This window comes from Carya illinoinensis, chromosome 16 (assembly GCF_018687715.1).
Source record: "Carya illinoinensis cultivar Pawnee chromosome 16, C.illinoinensisPawnee_v1, whole genome shotgun sequence".
NCBI classification, from domain to species: Eukaryota; Viridiplantae; Streptophyta; class Magnoliopsida; order Fagales; family Juglandaceae; genus Carya; species Carya illinoinensis.
Genome location: NC_056767.1, coordinates 19,397,607 through 19,423,580, shown reverse-complemented (window position 1 = coordinate 19,423,580; position 25,974 = coordinate 19,397,607). Strand labels below are relative to the sequence as shown.

Below are 25,974 nucleotides of genomic sequence, written 5' to 3'. Positions count from 1 at the left end.
TCCCCACAAGCCTAGAACCACCCAATTGGCCCAAAACCGAGTTTCCATGTTGATGCTTCTAGAAAAGGGAGTTTAGGAAAGATAAAAATAGAGTTCCAAGAAGATTTGTATAGGGAAACTAAAGGAACACAAGGTGATTATGAATTTCACTCAAAATATTTTCAGATTTTGCCAAGTGTCAAACATGCCATGGGTTTCTAGAAGATTTGAACAAGGGACATTTGTACAATGGATTGATTTACCCTTGAATTTTCGGCCACCACTAATTCAAGTTTAACTCTTGCTTGCCACTTGTCATTTAAAAAAATGAACCAATAACACATGAAAAATTATCTTGGGTAGATGAAGCAACAAGATGGAGGGAGAAGAAAAAATGGTGGATGACCATAGGCAAGGCACACACCTATGCCACTTGTCATTCATACCAAGAATTTACTTGTTGGGAAAAGGAAGAGGCGTAAGCTATTTTACCCAAGTACCCTTGAAGGAAGTTCACTTGCTTAAGAAGGAGGAAGGGCAATAGAGGGAAAAGAGGATTTTCAGCTAAGGGAGGGAAACCATAACATGCCACCTATGCATGCCCATTCCCAATGCACCCCAATGAGGGAATTCTAAGAGACTATTTCGGTAAGGGAGGTAGACAAGAAGGAGATGAAGGGACCAAGCATATAAGGGAGGAGAACACTCGTAAGGGCTTTTCTTCTTGCCATTTTCAGAACTTGCATATATCCTCATCCTCTCCAAATAAAATCCACACATTCACTTGAAAACCTTTACACTCTCTCACATTTTCTCTTCAACCAGATAAGGGAAGTTCATTCAAGAAGAGGGTTTCAACATCTTCAAGAAAGACCAAAGTAAGGCTCGGTTTTTCTTAGCTCTTTACACTCATTCTTCATCATTCTAATTCAAAGATGAGATCCAAATCTCAAGAGAGTTCAAAAGTGATGAAGCACACATGTATCCTTCACATTTTCTCAAAAACTGAATTAGGGTTTCTTGGAAACCCATGAAGCCGATTGATGGAACGTGTCTGTCCTTCCTATTTTTGATCCCCATCATATCTTATTGTCTCATTTTAAGTTTGGTTTGAGTCTAGGAGTGAAACAAGGAATTTCTTGACTCAAAACGCTAGAGGCTGAATGGTTTTCTTTTGTTTGAGCCCTAGTGGTAACCCTAGAAATCACACATACTCAAGAATCACGGATTAGGATTTTTAGAACTCTCATTCTAACTAGTTACACTTTGATTTACAGCTTGCTATTTGATAATCTCTGTGGATTTTTATAAGTATATACTCAACTTACTTTTGGTTAATGCATGTATACTTTTGTGTAAATCATTGATTTGTTTCTTTGACTTTGATTGCTATTCTTGTTTGCTTAATTGAACACTGTCACATGAACTTGAAAAATGAATATGGAATGACTAATATGAATAAGTGTATGATGAAAAATGACGATAAGATTCCTTACATGTTTCGGTTTTGAGGAAAAAGATATTGATGTTTTAAGATTTGTGATGATTTGGCTTTATCATACCTTGAGTGACTCAGATATTGTTCAAATGCCATGATTTCACGTCTTGTTTTACCATGCCATGAATTCTAAGTATCTTGGATGAAGTTTGAAGCATGTTTAAGTGATGATCTTCCATCCTCTTGTGCATGTATGTTTCAACCAAGGCTTAATTTCCTAGTTTCATGTATGTCTTTTGATATCTCATGTGTTCTATGTTATCATGCCATGAACCGAACATGTTATGCTTGGTTATTTCGTACATGGTATCTCATATGGCATATGTCAAGTACTAGTACACATGTCTTAAGTCTCATGTCACATGCATTTAGGAAAAGTGATTTCAAAGAGAAATATTTTCAAAGAACAAAATGGTTCTTGTTTTGGAAAAAAAGTAATGTTAAAAAAAAAAAAGTTTTATCACAACGCCAAATGCTAGGGCAGGAGAATGTCTTAGTGGAACTCCTCTGTCTACTTTGAAGTGTTTAAAAATGGAGTGGTAACTCTTGGATCGACAAAGAACCGTCGACATGCCTCGGATGGATTCTTTTAAAAGAATGCTAGAGCGGAGTAGAGCTTAACTCTTGTGGGTGCACAAGGCATGTAACCTGACAAAATATTGTTGAGTTAGTAAGTAAAGTTATGTTAAGATGTAGTAGTCATCATTGTGCATGGACCGGTGATGGTGCGATAATTAGCAGGAACATGCGGTGTATAGGGTAGCTGTGGTTTGTCCAGAAGTGTTATAAGAACAAGGCCACACGCCTATATGATATGTTATGGATCACATGATGTGAATCATGAGATATGATATAATATGTTCCGGATCACGTGATTAACTAAGATATGAAAGATGATAAAAGTATGTTTTTATGCAAAAGCTAAGTCTCTATTACAAGTGTAAAGAATGGTTAAAGCATGAGTCTCAGTTATGAGTTAAGTACATGTCCATGCATGCATTGCATGCTATAACTCATGTATGCTTGTGTTAACTTTGGTATGCTGTGTGATTACTTAATGAGATTTCTTGAAATCTCATTGCTACATTTTTTTCTACTATCATTCATTTTCTGAAATGGTAAAAGTTGTTACAAGAAGAGAAGGTAACAACGATGACTAAGAGGAAGAGAATGGCACCCCTTCCTCCAAAGAGGATCGTGCTGGCCGAATTTTTTGAGTTAGATTTTGTAACTTTTGTGGTTTTGGTTTGATGATTCAGAGCATGATAATTCTTAAGAATATGTTATGAATGTATGGGACGTATGTTATTGAAATTTTGTAGTAGTTGGAGTTGTTTTGAAAAGAGATAAAACCTTGAACATCAACGGTTGTTCTTAAGTTTAAAAATTTGAAGTTTTTGTGTTGAAGAAATTTGTGGTTTTTATGATGTGAGTTTTTTTGGTTGTTTTAGTATGTTATTTGAGCATAGGATATGATTTTATATGTTGCAATATTTTAGTTTAAGTATGAGAAATAAGATTTGATAGAATTGCAACAAAAATGAAGAGATTTGGCCTATGCATGCTAGACCTAGTTGTGATGTATTTTAAAATTTTCTAATTAGGTATTTAGATTTGAAAAAAAAAAATTACATTCATAATGTAAATTTTGGTGAGTTTTGGAGTTAGGATGTGAAATCCTTAAATGATGGATAAAATAGTCATTTTCTCACATGTATAGGGCTAAAATGGTAATTTTACTCTAAGTTAGTATTTTTATATTACTCAACTATTATTGAGGAGTTCTTGACGTTTAGAAATCTCTCATTATAATTTCTCATATTTCGTGCATTTTAATTCGTCATGCTACGACCACTGTAAGTTAACTTCTAACTTACTGTTAGATTATTATGTATATGTGTTGGTAAGAGAACAGTTTTTCACATTTTTACGTTCTTACATATGCCATGCTATGCCATGTGATTGGGTGGAAATAATATGAGAATTTAGCATGAAAGCTAAGGTCTTTTTGGTCTTAAAAAGTCACTTATGCACATCCATACCCTATATTCCAGGAGAACTATTACAAGGTCAGAATGGGAAAAAAAAGTGCATTTTCACTTTGCCACTTAACTTTCACCCGACACTTAGAAGGATTGGGAAAAAGCTAAGCCCTCTTGGTGCCCTAACCCTTGCCACTCTACATTGCAGAGATTTCACACCTCAGAACCGCATGGAATTGGAGGAAATAACAACCTGAAAAGAGAGTGCAGCAGAATCATTGGAGAGGAAGGAGGAAGAGAGGTTGAAAGGAGAGTGGTGGGACACAAGAAGGAGATTGATTTTTCTGGTAGAGCTCCAAACCGTCAGTTAGGAGGATTCCTTTTGCAATCTGAATTTTGTTTTGTTTCTTTTCATTTTTTGGTGTGATGAATAATTTCTTTTTGGATTTGAACAATTTATTTTCATACTTGATGGAATGGTAAATCTTCAAGTAACCTAGGTCAAGGGAATCCTTTGCACAATGGGGTTTTGCTTGGTGGTTTTGGTTCTTGTTTTGATTTTAAATTGTACTCGTATGAATTCCTATCAATTTCCTGGAAATCGAGTTTAGAGGTTCATCTGTAATCCTTTTTGACTCATTGTTGACTCTGGACACGGTGGGTGCTTAAGGGACACAGACTCTAATTCTGGATTACTAAATGTTTGATGTTGATATGAAATCTGTTAGATTATTCAGAAAGTGTTTGTTAGTGTTGAAATTATATACATTCTCCATATGCTCTGTTCTCGACTGAAATTGCATGTGATGGTTTTTATAAATGCCAAACCCCATTTGAAACCCCTCGGTACAAAGAGGACCCGTAGCCTAGGTACTTGTTTAAAGTTTTCTTGAGAAAGTTAGTTCTAAATACTTCACTTGATTTTCTTTGTCCATGCTCATAACTTGGCTTATTGTCCATTTTAGTTATAAACTTCATAATGTTGTTGAATACACCATATGTTGTTCCCATTAAGCATTTCTAGAAGGGTAGCAAACTTTATTTTTTTAACTCCTGAACTGTCATTCAGACTTGTCCCATGGTTCTAAGGAATTTGCATTAAGCTAAAACTCCAATTTTCTTGACTCTGTTAATTCCAATATTTTTCTTGTTGCAAACAAAACTGGAAATGCCTTGATCCCTGTTAAATCGACCTTGGACTCTCATTATACTCAAGTTGAACACCTTCTGCACTTGGAATGCAATTTAAAAGAAGAACCACCATGTCACTATATGTTTGTTTGTTACATTATCTTATTCTGTCACCATATGTTTATCTATTATATATTTTATTCTGTCATAAAATGCTTATATGTTATATATTTTATTTTATCACAAAATGTTTATCTATTACACATTTTATCATGCTATGAAATGTTTATCTATTACACACTTTATTATATTATGGAATATTTATCTATTACACTTTATGTTATATTACAAAATGTTTGTGTGTTTCACATTATGCTATGTCGTTCATCTCATGTACATGCCACTTTATGTTATGTCAGGTCATTTGTCTTTTCATTTCATGTCACGTCATGTCTCGAGTATTGAGTGTCTTGAAAAGAGTTTTTCCATGTCAAGTCAAATCTGTTTATAGTTATCATGATCCTAAGTGCTAGGATGATGTCATATCTTATCGGAACTTTTTTGTTCATATTGAAGTGTTTAAATTAGTATGAATTTGTTTGCATTGACAAGATAAAAATCAACAAATTTCGAATGGGGTCTAATTAATTGTTCACGGGAGCAAAATCAGACATTAACGCCAATGGTGCCTCCCATACTTTCAATTTCATATTATACATACTCATGCTGATGCAGATACTTGTCATAGGATAGATACATTACGTTTTTCATAGTAGAAGTAGTACCTGTGAACTGATATGTATGTTAACGCACTTACAGCTAGTGCAGATACCTGTATTGTGATGCAGTAATCGGTAGAGACACACAGCTCAAAGGGAATCATGTAGCACCCATATGGTTACTTTTATTAATCATGTTTAATTATTGAATAAGATTCCAAATCCATGTATTTTACACTCATGTTCATATTATTTCAAGTTCAAGTTCAGGTATTTTACATTCAAGTTTATGTTATTTCAAATCCAAGTTCATGTCTAGTTCAAGTTCAATTCATGTTCAGTTCAAAATCAGCTTTATGTCATGTTTATTATATGTTGTTTAGTTCTTCTCATGTCAGCACATGTCATGCTAATTGTCAAATCACGCCATGCTTATTTATGATTCATGCTTTTACTATCATACATGTATCTTTAAACTGTATGTTTAAGTTCTTTGTTAGCTTGCTAATATTTGTAACCAAATCTCACTATGATAGTTTCAACTACCATTTTTTTCGGAACAATAGACGATGTGTTAAGACCAAGAGATGCAACGAACGTTGGCCGACTGGAGACAGTCGATTAGGTAGCGAAGGCACTATGTAGAGCTCATTGCCTCTATGCTCCGTTTTATAGGTAGTATTATGTCATCATTGACTAAGTTGCGTGAGCTACTCGACATATTAACCTAGTAGATGCTTTAGTTTATGCTTGTATTTAAGGAGCTCTGTCTTTCGTACTCTTGTGATTATAGAACTTTTGGACTTATGCTGTAATCATGATTCATAAAATATTTATCACTTTCAGTTTATGGATCATGTTTAAATATTTTGTGATATATCTCATTGGTGTATAATATTGCTAAAAAATATATTCGTTACAAATATTACATATTGCTAGATGCATGCTAGGTACATTATCTCTTAAATTGTTGTCATGCTTCAGAGTTCGTTCATGTAGAATTTGAGGACATCACATGCTCATAGTGGCCTTGCTCGCCAAAATGTGCTGCTCGCCTTTTTTCATTCTCAACTACACATTGCTCGCCTAGTTGCCTGTTCCCGCTTGCATTTTTCCGCATGAGGAGATTCCTTCTCTCGGTTGAGAGTGGTCCTCACACTTGAGATATTCTCATTATAATATAAATATGATACTATAAAATCATAAAAAATAAGAAATTATTTAAATTTATAAATTTTTATCTAAATTAAATAGAATTTTATATAGGATGTATTGTTTAATAATGACTTATTAAATAAACAAATTGAGCTCGAATTGATTTCCAACAACTTGCTAAATTATCTTGTTTATTTACCGTATACATTTAAATCTTAACATTAAAATAGTTTGGAAAAATTTAGATATAAATACAACTGCATATTAATATATATATCAATTTAATGTAATTGATATAAAAAATAAATTTTATTAAAAATAATTTTAATTATTAAAAAATTAATATTAATAAATAATTTAATACGCGACTTTTGTGATATATAACAAAACTTATAAGCATTCTTGGCAGAATTTTTGGCAATTGCCAAAATGGAACACGTCTTTTATTAGACCAGGCCGAATAAACCCGAACCGAGTTAGGTTAACTAAACAAACCGTTTTGAAGGAAGGTCTTCCTGGCAGGACCTGGCTGAACTTTTTGTTGCGCTGAGAGGGAAAGATCAGAGACGGCTGTAGCCTGTAGGAGCAGCAGAAGAAGAAAGGACCTTCCGACTCCGATCTCATCAAAGTGAAAGATGGGTCGCCAAGCTATTACCAAGCTGATCGCCTCCGTTTCCTCGCGCAGAGCTTCTTGGGCTGCGGATCAGACTCGGAAATACGCTTCGGTTTCGCATCCAGCCCCCGCAGTCTTCGTGGACAAGAACACTCGCGTCATCTGCCAAGGCATCACCGGAAAGAATGGCACCTTCCACACTGAACAAGCTATCGAATACGGCACGAAAATGGTCCCCCCCTCTATCTATTCTCTTCACATATCCATATAAATGTGTTTGTTTATTATTTTTGTGTAGTTTGATTTGGATTTCTCTGGGCCATGGTGGAGGTTTTTTACTTTCCACGCTTCTGTGCTACCTTTTTTTTTTCTTTGGTTTAAAGTGAATTTGATTTCTCGTGAACCTGCGAAGATATCCTAATTTCAGAATATCGAATCCCGGGCAATCAGGGCTGTATTAATGTTGATTGGCCTCTCACCAACCGCATTTCCCCTGGAAGACTGGTACCAACCATGGATCCAAAAGTCTTAGTACCGTTGGATATTCATTTGATGAAGTTTTTTAACTCTCAGGATCGTAACATTCCACTACGCTTCTAAATTTGACGTCTACGGCGGTCCACTTTATAGACACTGATCTGGTTGTAACCCTTTCCCTTTTGGCGTCCATTAGTCAATGACTTAATACTATGTCTATACATAATACCAAGTATTTTAATCCAGCCTATAGGTTGCCTCGATCATGACTTAAACTCGTGACGTGTTCTGTGCTCTGGTATCAATTGTCAAAGACCCAACCATTGATCCAAAAGTTCTAAGATTGTTGGATATTAATTTGGTTAAAGAACCCTTAGGATCATAACAAAGACGCAATCTGATTTCATAGTTACTATTGAATTCAAAGGGCTCGGCCTATATTAGCGTGCTTTCTTCAAGTAATGACCTCTTGCTCTAAAGGCACATCTCCCGTTATAAAGAATGAGATGCAGTTGAAGTCCTCTTGGGTGTACATTTAATTTTATCAATAAAAATAAGTTTTCCCCATATTTGGCTTTTCGTATTATACTCTTTGTTTGCATTTAACCTCTTCTCTTTCACTTCATATGATGTAGTGGGCTTGTTCCTTTACCATACTTCTGAAATTTGGTATCTCTTTTGAAGTTATCAAATTATTTCAACTGATGAACTCTTTTGTTTAAGCTATATGTTTTCTATGGTTTTATGAGTAAACTATGATTTTTTATATAGGTTAGCCTTTGTTCTATACAGTTAATTGATATCCTAGGACTTTGTGATTCCTGCATATTTCTAGTATAAAGTGAGACAGAGCCATGGATATCAGTAAAAAGGGTAATATTTGGATTATTTTGTGCCCACTTTTTCCCTTTCTTGTGCTGCAATTTCTTCTCTTTTTTTAGATCTTCCTTTCTGACTATGAATCTTTTCCTATCTCTTCTTTCTGTTTCTTCGTTTGTCTATGTCACCTTCTCCTCTCTTACTTCTCCTAAAATAAAAACCGCTATATTTGTCTCAAAATGTGTCATTTGTGTTAACATATGGTTGCGAACTTGACATGACATCCGTTTTAGGGTGATATCGTAATTATGATGTTGTCTTGATCTTTTCAATCAAGTTTTTGTAATCAATTTGGATTTTCTTGGCCCAACTTTTGTAATCCAAGTCTCAGTTTTTAATTTTGTGTGCCTCATGCCATATATTTTGAATTGTAGCAGGATTTTTGTTGGGGAACCCCTTGAATCATTAGAAGTGGGTTCACTCAAGTGTTACAATGATTTTTTCTACTGGCTGCAATGTAGGAGTTAAGGGGCAATAATTCTTTTTGATCAGTAAATAAGATTTTATTGATACTTATAAAAAAAAAAAAAGATTTTATTGATCATAAGGATAGGAAAAAGCCCAAATACATGGGACATATACAAGAGCAATGCCTAAGAGTGGTGTTCTAGTGATACAAGGAATTCATGAATGTTCATGCCATTAAAATCAATTACAATCGACCTATGGAACAAAGTATTAAAAAAGAAAGTTCTAAGTTCATCCATAGGTCGCTCACGATATTCAAAGCTTTTCTCATTCCTCTCCCTCCAAAGACACCACCATAGGTAGATTAGAACCATCTTCCAAATTGCGGCAATATGAGAAGTGCCTTGAAGGCCTCTCTGTAAAGCTGAGAGATTGATCACCCTTCTTGGCATCACCCAAGCTACACCCACCCTAGCAAAAATGTCATTCCACAAGGTCGTGGCAATCTCACAATGTATTGATGATCAACAGCAATCTTACAATGCAGTATAACAATCAATGGCTGGATTTCTTTTCTCTTTGATTGTGATTTTTATTTGGCTTGACTTAAAAGGACTACTGGGTATCATACATGGTATTCTGTGTACTTGCAAGACGTAGCTAGATAATCCCTTTATTGTTTATCCTTGATTGTAATTCTTGTTGATATTTCCTTCTTAATACTCAGATACTTTGCTTCATGTTTACATCTGTTATATGAGCATGATAATAAGATATTTAGAACTTAGTTTGTGAGCTGCTCTGGTCCAATGTGTGACAGTTGAAGCAACCTTTTGCACATATTTTGTCAAAATTTAACCATGGGTTCCCAAAAAGGAGAGAGAGTGGGCCAGGTTTTGACAGTGATCTATACCGTGTAAGCATGTGTTAGTTATTGATAAATATAGGATTTCCTTTCATATTTCTGTTTTAGGACCTGTATCTGATATCATTTAGTTGTAGTCTCCATTCATTTATTTTTCTTTAATTGAGCTAGGAATATATGTATAATTTCCAAGGTCAATGTTGTAAACTTTTTGGAATAGGTGGGTGGTGTGACGCCGAAAAAGGGCGGAACAGAGCACTTGGGACTTCCTGTTTTCAACACAGTTGCGGAAGCAAAGGCTGAAACAAAGGCCAATGCTTCAGTCATTTATGTTCCCCCACCATTTGCTGCTGCAGCTATTATGGAGGCCTTGGATGCTGAGTTAGATCTTGTTGTGTGCATCACAGAAGGAATCCCTCAACATGACATGGTATACTAAAATTACACAATATGATTCTGTTTGAAAAGAGGATGTGTGCAGTGAAACTCAAAAATATGTTTGCTAAGGGAGTGCAACGCGCATAACCTATCTTCAGGAGTGCTTGTGTGGCATCATTTGAACTAATTTAGTAACTTATGCCTTGAAAGGAGTTATCTGAATCTTTTGATGGACAGGAAATCATTTTGGTTCATGTCTTTAACTCTTTTTGGTTCATGTCTTTAACTCTTTAACATGACCAGACACTTTCTTTTTGATATGTAACTTTACTAGCCATATGAATGTGCCAGTTGCTTTTTCTGGGGTTATATGCAGCTAATAGAACTGTTATTTATTTCAAAATTGCTCGTAAATCTAATTATCAAAAAAAAAAAAAAATTTTTTTTTCTAGTAAATCTAGCTGCCGTCCAACAGGAAAACTATATTGAATTTCTAGATGGGGATCATATATTGTCTTTGAGCTATCAACATGGCTAGTTACTTTAAAAAAAATTTACCAATATGACTAGTTATTGCATATAATTTTTTGCTTTTCATAGTTGGTTTGAAATGGCCTTGAATGTTTTATTTATATTTTTAGGTACGAGTGAAGGCCGCTCTTAACAGACAATCTAAAACTCGGGTGATTGGGCCGAACTGCCCTGGTATTATCAAGCCTGGAGAATGCAAAATTGGAATTATGCCAGGATATATCCACAAACCTGGTCGTGTAGGAATTGTCTCCCGATCTGGTACATTAACCTATGAAGCGGTGAGTCCTAATTTGGATCTAATGAGCAGTTTTCTTATAGAGAAACTAGTCTATTGTAATATCCTGATTTAAATTGATGTCATTTTGGTCACATGGTTGATCTTCCGTGGGAACCCAGGTGAGATGACTGTGTTTGAAATGAAAAATATTCCTGCAGCTGTAGTGTAATCTGTATCATGTATACCTATTTTTTCACTTATTGGGAAATAAGCTTTCATGCTGTGTTTCTCTTGGCCTTGCTTTCTTGAAGAGTTTATGGAGATAATTTTTCATAGAAGTATTTCTTTCTGTCAATACTTATTAGAAAAGAAAAAAAGTATTTCCTTCTGTCAAAGTTACCTCTAGTAGCCAGGGGTAGAAGCGTTTACAAAGCTGCTTGTACTCAAACATTGTTTTTCAAACAATTTTCATCTTTCTTGTATGTGCTATTTTTTTTAATAGTTAATAAGAGTTTTATGTAGGCATAGCCCAAGTACATAGGAAATATACAAGCGGAAACACCTACATATAGCGACAAAGAAGAAAGAAAAAAACTAGAAAAACTCCATCATTTCATTGCTATTTAAAACAAAAGCCTTAGCCCAAAGACAAAGTGTTTGAGGAAAAAATCCCTAATTTCTTCCAATGAACGTTCTTTGTCTTCAAAACATCTCCCGTTCCGTCCTAGCCGAAGGCACCACATCAAACACAAAGGAATCATTCTCCAAATGGTAGAAATAGGAAGACACAGCCCAGCATACTTCCAGCAAGCTATTGTATTGAATATTGTATGTGCTATTGTATGGCCCATTTAAGATTGGATGATTGCTTTTCACCCTCTTTATCATCAGACATGCTGATGCGTTGTTGTATCTTGTATCATTATTCGATATATATTGCTTATGTGGGTTATAGGAGGGATCCAGTGGTTCATAGGTTTGATATTGATAGTTATTTACTTTGCAGGTTTTCCAAACTACTGCTGTTGGCCTTGGACAATCCACTTGCGTGGGTATAGGAGGGGATCCTTTTAATGGGACGAACTTTGTCGATTGCATTGAGAAATTCTTAGCGGACCCACAGACGGAAGGTGAGTTATTTTTTGAAGATTTGTGTGGTTAATTTTTTCTTTATTGTGATATGGCTATTGGTGAGTTATGGTTGATAATGTTCTCATTGTTTGAAATGTCCTATGGTTATGGTTCATGTGGTGTATTTGGAGGGCCTAGAAGTTTATGGAACTTAAAATGGCATTGCTTAAATTGAACTCAATTTTGTATTTTTTTTTTTTTCTGATAAATGTTTCAAGATTTTATTAAAAAGCGGCAAGGCGCATAATTCTAAAGAGTTTTGCTACATACAAGCACAGTCGCGCACTAATCTGTGTACCAACACTAATTTATTCATACTTAAAATTTAAATTAACACTGTTTTCAATAAAATCTACTTTTTGACCAATCACATCACATTGGTGCACAGATTAGTGCACAATTGTGCTTGTAACTATACTTTTCCAATTCTAAATGCAAGAGAGAGCACTATCTTAGGGTTGAAAGAAAAAATAAGAATGGACAAAGTCTTTCTGATAAATGTTTCAAGATTTTATTGAAAAGCAGCAAGGCTTATAATTCTAGATGCAAGAGAGAACACAATCTTAGGGTTGAAAGAAAAAATAAGAACGGACAAAGTCTAGGAAAGAAGAAAAGCTGTGTTCCATCATCCACACATAGAATGCCTTGAGCACAGAGGTTTCTATCTCTTTCATCACCTTTTCTAGGTCATGGAAATTGAAAGCATTGCATTTTTCCCAAATGCACTGCATTGTACTTAAAAGAGCAATCTTTAATATCAGTTGTGGCTACACCTTTTGCCTTCTCCGACAGCTCAATAACTCCACCAGGTAGTGTGGCATTAAAACACAATCATCAAAAGACAGATGAATTTACCCAGAAGGCTCAGGCCACATCAGTTGATTCTCCCCTTGTTACACATGCAGCACTAATTCATCACTATGACATGTCTGCTTTTATATTTTGTCCAAGGTTAAGATTCTCCCAAAATCTGGTGTCTATAGACTCGATACTTAAAAGGCCACCTTTGAAAGAGCCTTGTTTTTCCAAGGCTCACTATTGGGTTGGTTATAACTTCACACCTTCACCTTTTTGACAAGAGTCACTGTATTTTATCCTCACATCTCCACTCATCCTAAAAGAGTACAAGTTGAAGAATGGAGAGAATAGATCCACTTTCCAATCATGGGCTGATCTGGTAAAGGAGATATTTCACTGTTGATAATTATTGGAGAAATGCAAATGGTCTGCTACCAATGCCGGATATACTAAACAACTCTCGGAAGGCCATGTTTAGAAGCTGATATCCACACCTTGTCACACCAAACCGGATCTTGGTCTTATGCCTCCACTAGGCCCAGTTTGAAGAGCACTCCTAGAACCTCAGACTTGTATATACAGTCAAGGCATTTGTTAGTTGAAGATGCACTTGGGGATATTTATGTTGGTTCCTTGGTACCAACAGATGGGAGTTGACAAATGAGACTTGTTTTATTACAACAGAATCAAAATAACAATCAAGCTATGATTCCCATTATCAAGTGTTGTACATGAGCATGGTTAATATCAAACACAAATTACCTACCAAACGGCATTTTATGGAAATTGTTAGTGCATATTTTATTTTATTCTAATGTGTATCATCCATGATCATATTGTTTTTGAAAGGGGAATACTATTTTTATTGAAATAAATGCCTATTGACTTATGTGATGCTCTCGTTGGATTTATTTTGTTTCTTTAGTTGGTAAGGTTATTTGGTTTTCATGAGTTGAAAAGGTTGGTAAGTAGGACGTAGAAATCAACTTTGAGGCAATTTGTTCAAATAGTAAGGAGTTTGTAATTTAGTTAATCTGCTGTGACTTAATTGAAGTTTTGTACTCTGTTTATCAAAATTTCATGCTGTAATAGCATTTACCAGTCAAATTTTCTTTGATTTCAAAAGAATGATTTTATATTCAGTTCAATTTTTTTTTTTTTTTTTTGATAGATAAATATTCAGTTCAAATTAGGGGGTTGAATTTACTTTTTATTGATATATACTTTTACCCATTGCATTTTCATTTGATCTATTCTTTTTTTAGTCATGTCCTTGTGTTTGTGTTCTGTTGATGTTTTTCCTGAGACAGACTTTAGCAGTTTTCCTTGAAATAGTGAGGAAAATAATGTGCAAACAATCAAATAATGATGCTTTGTATATCTCAGGAATCATTCTTATTGGAGAGATAGGTGGAACTGCAGAAGAGGATGCTGCTGCATTGATAAAGGTATGGATTGAAATTATAGCTCTTCCTCTATTTCATTCAAGTCAAAATAACCATGAATTTTTTTTTAAAAGAAACTTAATTGTCTCCAAATCTACCCGATAAAGATCTTATCGAAACTTTTATCATGAATTAGAAGAAAATAAATGCCATTACTATCGGAAATAACGAATTGTGGATCTATAGTGAAGTTTGGTGAACCTGAGATAGGGGATCACTTTGTCTCAAACGCTGAGAATGAAGGAGACTTTTGGTGTACAATTCACCAAAATTGAGAAGGGCATTGTAGAGATGCAAACTACAATGCGCTTTCCAAGAGCACAATTTCGCCCCAAAGCTTTCACACTATCGTATACCTTCTCCATGTCCACCCTGCAAAGTATCCTTTGTTCTCCTGACTTAAGCCTGCTATCCAAGCACTTGTTGGCTATAACCACTGAATCAAAGTTCTGCCTTTGTCTTATGAATGCATTTTAGGGCTTTGATATAGTCTTCTTCATTACTGCACTCATTCTATTTTCCAAGACCTTGGGTAGAATTTTATAATCCCATTAACAAGACTAATATGCTGGTAATCTTTTATATCCACTGCACCTAGTGTTTTAGCAATGAGTGCTGTAAAGGTTGCATCTGAAGCTTTTTTCAAACCGTCCATATGAATGAAACTTGTGAAAAACTTCCATAGTATCTTCTCGAACAACTTCCCAACAAGTTTGAAAGAAACCTATGGTGAATCCATCGGAATCTGGAGCATTTACCTTTTATGACTTTGTGAAGTCAAACCTTCCATATGAATGAAACTTGTGAAAAACTTCCATAGTATCTTCTTGAACAACTTCCCAACAAGTTTGAAAGAAACCTATGGTGAATCCATCGGAATCTGGAGCGTTTACCTTTTATGACTTTGTGAATCTTCGCCTCTTCAATAGGCCGCTCAAGCTACTATGCTCCCTATTGGTCTATGGTTCCAACAACCAACCTACCAAGCTTTCATCTCCATTCAAACTGCTCAAAATGAAGACTTAGAGTTAGCCACTTGATGGAAGAACTTGGTGGTGCATTTTCCCCCTCCCTCAACCATAAGGCCCTCGATCTTTGTCTCCACAGTATTTCCTCCATTAAGATAACCTGTTCTAGAGCTCAAGTCACTTTAGCTTTGTGTGATGTCTTAGCATTTGCAAGAGCTCTTACCTCCATGCCCTTCAACTCCTTTAACTCCTCCATGAAAGAAATCTTTTGACCCTTCACATTGCCAAATACTAGTTCATTCCAAACCTTCAAGTCACTTTTCAATGCCTTTAGTTACAAGCCATGATGTAACTTGGGGTTCCTTGATAATTGTCTGAAGACCACCATTATTGGACTCAATCAACAAAATCATTAGACTTCAGCCACATATTCTCAAACTTATAATATCTCTGATACCCTTTATGCCCCCACAATCAAGGAAAGTGATCCGAACATGACCGAGGAAGTAATTTTTGAATTTGATCTAGGAAATACACTTCCCATTTTGGAGATACCAACAATCTATCAATTCTCTACCACGATGAAACATCCCGGTTGTTGGATCATGTAAAGGAACCTCCCACGAGAGGGATAACCAAGAGGTCTTGCACAAATAAGAAATCTGAGAAGTCTATCATAGTCAAATTGAGTATGTTTGCACTCAATCTCTTAGTTGGGAATCGAGTGACGTTGATGTCTCCACCTATATATACCATGATAGGATCCTTAGGCTATAGAGACTAGCCAAATTATCCCATAATAATCTTCTTTCGTTGTCGAGGTTTGGGCCATATACTCTTGCATGAGCCCTCAAGAAGAATTTTTCTTATTTTTTAATGCATAGGCCACTGTGTACTCCCCTACACATTCCAAACGAATAGGCCACCCTTTCCCCCTTCATCTTCACTTGACAAAACCCCTTGTACCTCCATTTTTTTTTTTTTTTGGAACCTCTCCAAGGCAGGGCCCTTTGGACCAACCCCTGTAGAATAAACTCCTGTCATGTGCTCCGTACCTTTGGAAGTTTTCCTACACGAAACTGGTTAAATTGCTAGCTTTTCACAAGGGAGTGTGGCTCCAAAGGATTGTTTACACCCTTGAGGTGTTAAACCTTGGACGTAGAAGGGAGTGATGCCCCATGACCAAGGCCTTCACCACTTGGGCCAACCCCTTGGGGCCCAAACTCCTCTTCATTCCAAACCCATTAGGGTCATACACAACCATAGCTCCCTTGACATTGGTAGTTTCTAGCACCATTTCTTCCTTGGTAGGTAGAGCTGTATTTGAGCCAAGTTTGTATGAGTTGAGGCCGTTTGAGCTCAGCTTCAATAGAGAATTTTTGAAGTTTCTTATTGTCTCAATTTAAAAAACAATAATTAAAAAAAATATAATAAGGAAATATAGGAATGAGATATCAAATGAAATAAATCAAAATTGCTATTTTTATTTATTTATTAGTCAAATATCAAAATTACATTGATACAATATTATAACTTGTATTTATAATTATATTTATAACACACACACACACACACATATATGCGTACACATATAAGTTAATATATATATTTGTAATAGTTCTCTTTGTATACTCTCTGTGTACTTGGGTTATGCCTGATTGCTTGGTTTAATAATTTTTTATACCTGTAAAAAAAATATGCCTTTAATATATATTGTTGCTTTACTTAATATATATATATATATATTTATAACTTTACTTCATATGTATCTATATTTATGTAACATTTATTTATTTTTTATTGGCACCGGGTGTCCAGGGACAATGTCCTGACTAATCCTGGCAAGGAGTTTTCCAAAAGTGCATATTGAGTAATTTGATGGGCAAATTTCCTAGTCCGATGGCCTCTAGAGATTGTTTGCATTTGAGTGGATTTGAACCTTAGAACTAGGAGAAGCATACCCCCAATCTCAAGGCCTTTACGACTTGAGCCAACCCCTAGGGGTTAAGTTGGAGGACATATATAAACTCAACTTGGAACAAAACTTAAACTAATAATGACATAGAGACTCGGTAAATTCTTACTTCTAAAAAAAAAAAAAAAATTCTTAGAAGATACCTTGATATACATATACTTTATTCAAGTTTCAGCTAATTATAAACTGCAATTTATGTAACATTTATTGATATATATATATGTGTGTGCGCGTGTGTGCGTGTGTGTGTGTATTACAATATATACGAGCTTGATTACGAACATTAATTAAGTCCACTTGGTTTTATACAAATTTTATTATTTAATAATTGATCATAATTTTATGGTCATGAACAGGCTCATTTAATAAACAAATTGAATGCAAGTCGAGCTTAACCGATTTGAGTTCGAGCTACCTATTGAATAGCCTATTCAGATTACGCCCCTTGTAGCAGGAGTGGTACAATCCTCGAATAGGTTGTAACTCCCCTTCTCCAAAGCTTCTGCTACATAGAAACACAGATCCCCTTTTGGTTTAGTCCTCATCTCGTTGCCCCTTATAGTGGCTGCATTCCCATCCTTGGTACTAGAACTTTAATTTTCTACTGCTCTTGCCAGTGTATTGGCTGCCGGCGCATGAGCCACCTGTTTGCAACCAGCCAGAGTAGGTTTCTTTGCCACCCCAGGTTGGTGGTTCACAGTTGTTTATGTCTCCATCACATGCTAGGTTGTCGCACCCATATCATAAAATGAAAACCTGACCTTCTTGACACAGCAGATTTGGCCCTGATTGACTGCATTCTGGGAAATTTGGGCCTTTTCCTTGCCTTTGTTGAGCCTAGATCCACACTTTGCACTGAGTTAGCATGGCTTTAGCTTTGGGCTTGAAATGCATTTCTTGTAATAGTTTATGGGTTGCACCAGCTCACATTTCCCCTGGCCCAAACTTGAATCTACCTGGTATAAAAGTGTGTCGCCTGTCTTTCAGCCCCAATAGCTTACTTCTCAAATTTTGTAAGACTTTGCACGCACCCTTTCTGCGGAGCCACCCTTGAACAGATCATCCCCCTTCCCAATTAAGCAACCTAATGAACAATGGATCACCGACCTCCACTTGGTCACCAACGTAACCTTTTTCAGTGGCTTTTAACAGCAAGTTGTGATCTTTGTACCAATACAACTTCCGTGTACAACTTAACAATACCCTTCGTTGTACCAAGGATCAAGCCCCTGGAAAGCTCACCACCATTAGTTTAGACCTGTAAACAGTATATGAGTTGAGTATGGAGGATTATGAATTGAAGAAGAGGACCATACTCTCTATCATTGGGTTTTGCCCTTTGAAATGCTGATAGAAATTATTTATTACTACATGTTAAGGAAAAGTGAACAAATATATTAGTACTTCTCTGTGACCTTGAAAGTAAAATGACTACTTAATGGAAACAGCTTGCCTTTAGTTTCAAGGTTTTTTTTTAGGTAAGAAAATTTTATTAAGACAAGTATATATAGGCAAGCTATGGATAGTTTCTTTCTTCTGTTTCTTCTACTTACTATTCTTGGATTTTTCTTCAATATTTGGTTCACGATTATGTGCTCCAACTGATCCTATAATGTATCAAACAGGAAAGTGGGACTGAAAAGCCTGTTGTTGCATTTATTGCTGGACTAACTGCTCCCCCTGGCCGTAGGATGGGTCATGCTGGAGGTATAATACTTTGATAATGCTTAAATATGATATGTTTGGTGCGAATACCTTGTACTCTAGTGCATTGTATTTCTAATGAATCATGGTGCATGCATGTTTGATATATGGTGAAATGGGAATCCAATTTATGCTTATGGTAGCATATTTTAATGTATATTTTATGGTAGTATATAATTAACTGTTATTCAACCTTGATATCATTTTAGATAATGGCCGTGGAAAATTTTTCATCGATACAATTTGTTGTTAACATTTTTCTTAAAATATATTTGACACCTAACAACTACAGATATTTTGAGGGGCCCAGTGAAGAGTGATGTCTTTAAACTTTATGGGCTTGTGTTAATCTAGAAGTTAATGCCTTTAGACTTAAAATTTGCTTGTTGCCATCTGTGCTTATTACTCGATGTCGTGCTCAATACAATTTGGTTTTTCTTAGTGTGTACCCAATCAAATGAATTTAGAAGTGAATTGGACCTTTCTATCTTTTTCTCATTGATAAAAGGTTCAATGCCCTTCTAATTGCGTCTGTCATCAACATATCTTTAATTGGGGTTTGTATAATTGCTCGTTTCTGCATGTGCAGCTATTGTGTCTGGTGGGAAGGGGACAGCCCAAGATAAGATAAAGACCCTAAGAGAAGCTGGGGTTACAGTGGTAGAATCTCCTGCAAAGATTGGTTCTGCCATGCTTGATGTTTTCAAGCAGAGGGGCCTTGTGAGTTAGTTTCGACAATTTGAACTTCCTTTGCAATATTAATAGAAGCATAATATAAATACGGCATGGAAAGTCTACCTTGATTGATTCTTGTTTTTGGAAGGATGAGAGTGCTTCTGGTATCTAGTCAATAAACTGCATAAAATTTCTGGTGTTTCGAAGATTTCATTGGATGTTGACTTCAAGATATTTTTGTCCATTGTTGCCTTAAATCAATGTTTTATCACTTCTGAAACAGAAGTTAATTTTTAAATAGAACGCCAACTTTGAAATTTTGCGCAGTTTAACTTGCTATAATAGTTGCTTTTCGTTGAGGTATGCCCTTATATGCACCAGAGCTCGTAATTTTACTTCCCTGCATGTCCACGAGATGCATTCAAATTGGATAATCTTTCTAGATTTTCAAGAATTCTAAAAGATTACTCGCTCACCCAAACAATTCGTATGTAGAAGAATATGAATGTAGAAGATGATTTAAGTTATAAATGATATATGGTACGAGTATATGATATCTGGTTAAACAGCAGATTTTGCACAAGATGCTGATTTTTCTTTTTTACTCCAATTTTCTTCGTCCCCTTAGCATTCTTCCATGCTATGGACAACCTTCCCTTTTATGGTCAATATGATATATTACCGAGATCAAGTGACACAGAAAATAAGGGATAGAGAACCCAACAAACTCTTTATAACAGTAGTTACGATCCTGTAAAGAAAACCAAGACGGGGGGAGAAACTGAGCCAAAGAAATAAACGAGTCTCAGTTTCTTGGCTTGAAGATCAAAAGGCACCATGGTCAATGAGAACTTGCACATGGAGGATGAATTTGCAATATGAGGGTCACTCTTTGTTGGGTACTCTCTGAAAGTTAAAAGAGAGTTGTGAGAAGATAAATAAATGTTTGGTCAGAATTTATTTGATACTACATGTTAGATCTATATTATAAAAGGGAATAAAATAATAAAATAATGAGTTGTTTAACATACGAGTGTAATTTTCCATTCCTCTTGACTATAGCAACATTCCTTTTTTTATTTTTTATTTTATCAGTAAATAAGGATTTTATTGATAATAGGCAAAGTCAATACACGAAACATATATAAGAGCAACACCAAGGCATGATTGTCTAAAGATACACGAAACATATATATAAGCTCATCCATTGTCCGTCCTCGATTTACAAAACTCCGATCGTTCCTCTTCATTCATATGCACCACAATAGTCAGGTAGGTATCACCTTCTACACAGTTGCAATTTGAGAATTACCCCGGATTCCTTGCCAAGTAGCCAAAAATTTAACAATCCTTATTGGCATTACCCAAACGAGTCACTCTCCAAAGATATTGTTCCACAAACTCATGGTTATATCACAATGCAATAATAGATTATCCATAGACTCACCACTTTTCTTACATATGTAGCACTAATCCATTACAATAAAGTGACATTTACTTAGATTATCTAAGGTGAGAATCTTCTATGTGTCCATACAAAGAAAGAAGCTTTTAAGAGGGCTTTAGTCTTCCATGGGAATGTTCTTGTAGAGTGTTTCATAAGATTGAATAGTAAATCTTCCGTTTTTGGAAGGTGACCATATCATCTTATCCGCTCTTTTAGACATTCTACAAGTCTGTAAAAGATAGAAGAAATCTATAAATGTATGAATTTCCCAATCTTGGATAGCTCTAAGAAAAGTGACATTTCATTGGAGTGAGCTGCTAGAGAGATCCATAAGCTCTGCTACTAAGGCTGCCTTTCTTTGTGCAATGTTGTATAGTTTGGGGAGGCTTCTTTGAGGATTCGATCTCCACACCATAAGTCATTCCAGAAAATTTAATTCTAGAACCATCTCCAACTACAAAACGTGTTGATCAATTGAGATTGGTCCAACCTCTTTTTATGTGTTTCCAAAGCCCCACCTTGTGTGGTCCATTCACTTCATTTGAGCACCATCCTCCCCACAATCCACCACATTTTAAATCTATGACCACCCTTCGTAAAGCTACCAATAAATTCCAAATTCCAAACCTGCCTTCACGTATAGGGGTACAAACTGTAGCCCAATTCACCAAATGAAACTTGAATTCTTTGTCTAATCCCCCATAGGAAATCTTTTTGCAATTTCTCTAATTGGTGAGCCACCTTGCAAGGTATTGGAAATAAGGATAAGAAGTATGTAGGCAGGATGAAGAGAGTACTTTTGATCAATAACTCTTACCACCTTTGGACAAATAAAGCCTCTTCCAACTCGCTAGTTTGTACTCCATTTTTTCCAACACCCCATCCCCAATAGATTGTGACTTAAAGAAGGCACCTAATGGAAGACATAGATACTTCATTGGTAGAGTGGCAACTTTGCATCCCGAGATATTAGCCAAACACAAGATGTAGGGAATATTTAACTAATTCTCACTTGGTAAGATTCACTTTCAAGCCTAATGCTACTTCAAAGCAAAGTAAAATTGCTTAAAAGAGCCCACAAAGCTTGAATGTGATTATGATTAGCCCTACAAAATACAAGAGTGTCATATGCAAATAATAGGTGGGTCATGTCAAGTGTGCCAATTCTTGCATCCCCAACAATAAATCCATATAGAAATCAACTTTCCATGAGACCTATGATCATTTTACTAAAAGCTTCCATTATGAAAACAAATAGTAATGGAGATAAGGGATCATCTTGCCTTACACCTCTCGAACTTCTGAAGAAACTCATTGGGATACCGCTTACAAAAATAGAGAAACAAGCAGTGGGGACTCAAAATCTGATCCAAGAACACCATCTCACTCCAAGTACACAGCTCTCAAGCATGTGTAATAAAAATATCAGTTTACATGATTATATGCTATCTCCAAGTCAAGTTCGCATAATAATTCTAGTTTACTCGACTTGATGCGACTCTCCAAACATTCATTGGCAATGAGCACCGAGTCAAGAATTAGTTGACTTTGTATGAATGCATTTTGGGGCATGGATATGATCTTCTCCAATACCATACTCAATTTATTGGCCAATACCTTCGAAAGGATTTGTACAAACCGCTCACCAAGCTAATAGGATGAAAATCCTTAATCTCCACCACCCCCGGCTTCTTTGAAATAAGAGCAATGAAGGTAACATTTAGGCATTTTTCAAACTTACCTCGTTCATGAAACTCATAGAAGAAACTCATGATGTTATCTTTAACTATCTCCCAACATGCCTTCAAGAAGGCCATAGTGAACCCATCCAGACTTGGAGCTTTGTCACCTGCACTACTTCTCACCACCTTGCGAATCTCTACCTCCTCAAATGGCCTCTCTAGCCAACTTGCTTCTTCCTGTTCAATAGACTAAAAACCAAGACCATCCAGACATGGTCTAAGAAAACTTCTCCCAAAGTAGTTGTGCATAAAAATTGGTAATGTGATTCGTGATCTCAGTCAGGTTCAATGTAATCCTCCCATCTACCAATAGGGATTCAATGATATTGTGTCTTCTATGCGAATTAGCCATGCGATTGAAGAATTTGGTGCATTTATTCCTTTCTTTTAACCATAAAGCCCTTGATTTTTGTCTCCATGAAGTCTCTTCCATTAGATCCAACCTTTCAATATCCAAGATGAGATGCTTTTAGTGAGGAAAAATTCTACTTATTATCTCTACACACCATACTTACTTTTATTTTTTTAATTTTTTTCTCTTATCAAATGTGTGGTGTATGGATGATGAGTAGCAAATTTTAATTAGTTTAAGAAGAATAAAACCAAAAAAATTAAAAATAAAATAAAAATAAGTATGGTGTGCAGTGTGTGGGGATGATGAGTAGCAAAGCTCTTTAGTGAGCCTTTTCTTCTTCTAAAAGTCCCATCTCCTCCTCCACATCTTCCAAGCACTATAAATCGTTGAGGATGGACTTTTTTTGGTGTTTCACATTTCTGAAAATCTGTTTATTCCACTTTTTCAAGTCCACTTTCAGAGCCTTTAGGTTATAAGCCAGCACATAACTCGGGTTGCCCTATATGAGATATGAAGACCACCATTGTCTAACTCTCTCAATGAAGCCTTTTGATTTTAGTCACATGTTCTCAAACTTAAAATATGTTTTATCTCTTTGGATGCCCCCACATCAATGAGAATGGGGAAGTGATCCGAATCTCTCAATGAAGCCTTTTGATTTTAGTCACATGTTCTCAAACTTAAAATATGTTTTATCTCTTTGGATGCCCCCACATCAATGAGAATGGGGAAGTGATCCGAATATAACCTTGGAAGCCTCCTAATTTTTGGATTAGGTCCAGAAAGTGTTATAAAAAATCATTTTGATAACACCCTAATTTTTCGACCAAAAGCCTCCTATTGACATTAGAAAGATCATAGCTTTTTTTGGGACATCTCTCAGGTTTCGTGGCTTTTATGATTCTATGAACAATTAGATTTGCAATGACATAAATTGATGGCTAATGTTTCATATCTATAATACATTACCAAGTTTCAAGATCGTAGTTTTGACATTAGGTTAATTAAGGTCTCAGATATGGTGGGATTATTCTTAGTGTGTTGAAAGTTGTACTTCTGATTCATTCAGAATCAACAATGATGAGTTCTTCACAACTACAAATTATTAATTGTTGATTGTTATTGGAACTAATTACTTGTGTCACGCCATTGGTATACGTTAATTAACAGCCTTGGTATTATGGATATTGCAAAGTTAAGAAGATACTCAATACAAGTAATCAGCTTGCTAGGATAAAACTGTAAGGAATATTCTACATTCTATCTTATTTAATTAAATGTTTCATGTGTTGGGCCATCCATTGAGGTGAGTCTGACCCACATGTGAGGGGAGAGTGTTAAAATATAAAATAAATAATAAAATCTACCTCTTCTCATCAGCTTAAGCTTTTCAAACAAGTGGTAATTTCACAATTAGCTTGCTAAGAGGATTGTAAGACAAATAGAGATTATAATGTTATCTCGAGTAAATTAAAATCTTCTTGAGTCCACATGTTAGAATATGTAAGTTGGGTTGGATGTACCATTACTCCTAAAAAAAGCTGGATTTTCATTTAATAAAAGTTATGCAGGATACTTTCCCAGAAGAAGCTGTGTCGTATATATATACAAGCTGGATTTTTCTATACTCCACTCCTGCCCCTCTACTACCGTAGTATATCATCTTTCTGTCTATTTTCTTTCTAGATAAAAATGTTAGATCTACTGCTTTCTAATCAGCAATGTGATGCACGTGCTCCACCAGCAGGCAGCAGCAGATTTAGAGCCTGCCAATCTACAATCTACCGGAGCGACGTCTCAAACGGAGCGGTGTGTGAGCTCCGTTTGAGCTCCACACACCAATATAGTGCCGTGAAATACCAATGAACCACCAGCAACATTGTCGTTTTGACTCTAGGCATCTGACTATGTTCTTGGTTTTTCTTAATAAGGATATGGAGGTATTGGACGTGGAATCTTTAACAAATGCATCAAAATGGTTGCTTGTAGCACCCTGGTTGTGGCCTTTGACCACAACTTTTCAGTCCACTTGATAGAACATCAAAATGTTCTTGCTTTCTCCGGGGCACTCTTGTACCTCTGCTTTTTATTTAATGCAATTTGCTTATTTGATTTTAAAAAAAAAAAATGCAATTTCCTTATATAAAAGATAATTTATCATAAATTTAAAAGTCGTGAAGTCTTAAAAGTCATAATCATGAAAACTCAAGTACTTGGGGTTTGTGTTAATTAATTACAAATTGATCCATGTGGTATGTAATTAAGAAATCTAGAAAATTAATGATTCATAGAGTGATTAGTTGTAACAAATGGGTCCGGTTGTAACATGCATATTTAAAACCTGGACGATAAAGTCATTTTTATTCATTTTATTAATATTATTGTTATTAATTTTAATTTAATTATTTATTATTTATGTTGTAGATAAATTTTTTAATTAAATCATAGTAAGATTTGTTTAAATCATTTTTAATGTGATTATTAATTTAGAACGGGATAAATAAGATTTATCCGTCAAAATCCGAGTTTAGTTAAACTCAAACTGCCCATGGCCACTTATCCTTATTCTTCTCCTCCTAGTAAACATACCGCTTCTTTCTCCTGAAGCCGGTGATAGAATTTGAATTGAACACGTCGAAGCAGTTCTTCCCATCTATTTATCACTCCTTAGTCCATGATTTCAATCACAGAAAATCTTCATGCAACAACATAACTACTCTCACAATCCGATTAGTCCTCTACCTTACTCAGAACCAACATTCATCCATTCACCTCCGTACGTCATCCTTCTCGAGGCTATTGCCACTGTTGGCCTAGCCACTTAGAACCACCATGCAAGATGTTTCAAGAGGCCTCTCATAGTACTCCATTGCTGTAAATCTCCACCTATATCCGTGGC

General features: G+C 35.7%; 1 protein-coding gene across 1 annotated transcript; it reads left to right on the top strand.

Annotated features, from left to right (window-relative positions):
• The first annotated feature begins 6,898 nt into the window (after positions 1–6,898).
• LOC122299455 (succinate--CoA ligase [ADP-forming] subunit alpha-1, mitochondrial) lies at positions 6,899–19,857 on the top strand. Its single transcript, XM_043109767.1, has 7 exons — positions 6,899–7,309; positions 9,927–10,136; positions 10,726–10,896; positions 11,842–11,965; positions 14,151–14,212; positions 18,778–18,859; positions 19,446–19,857. Exons 1-7 carry the CDS (start codon positions 7,100–7,102, stop codon positions 19,583–19,585), a joined length of 999 nt encoding a protein of 332 aa, XP_042965701.1. The 5' UTR covers positions 6,899–7,099; the 3' UTR covers positions 19,586–19,857.
• The last annotated feature ends 6,117 nt before the right edge of the window (positions 19,858–25,974 follow it).

Bases quoted from the DNA above. Each gene is read 5' to 3' on its own strand.
- LOC122299455 (XM_043109767.1), top strand. From the start codon at position 7,100: ATGGGTCGCCAAGCTATTACCAAGCTGATCGCCTCCGTTTCCTCGCGC. The intron at 10,137-10,725 runs GTATACTAAAAT...TTATATTTTTAG, and splicing joins GAATCCCTCAACATGACATG to GTACGAGTGAAGGCCGCTCT. The intron at 18,860-19,445 runs GTATAATACTTT...CTGCATGTGCAG, and splicing joins TAGGATGGGTCATGCTGGAG to CTATTGTGTCTGGTGGGAAG.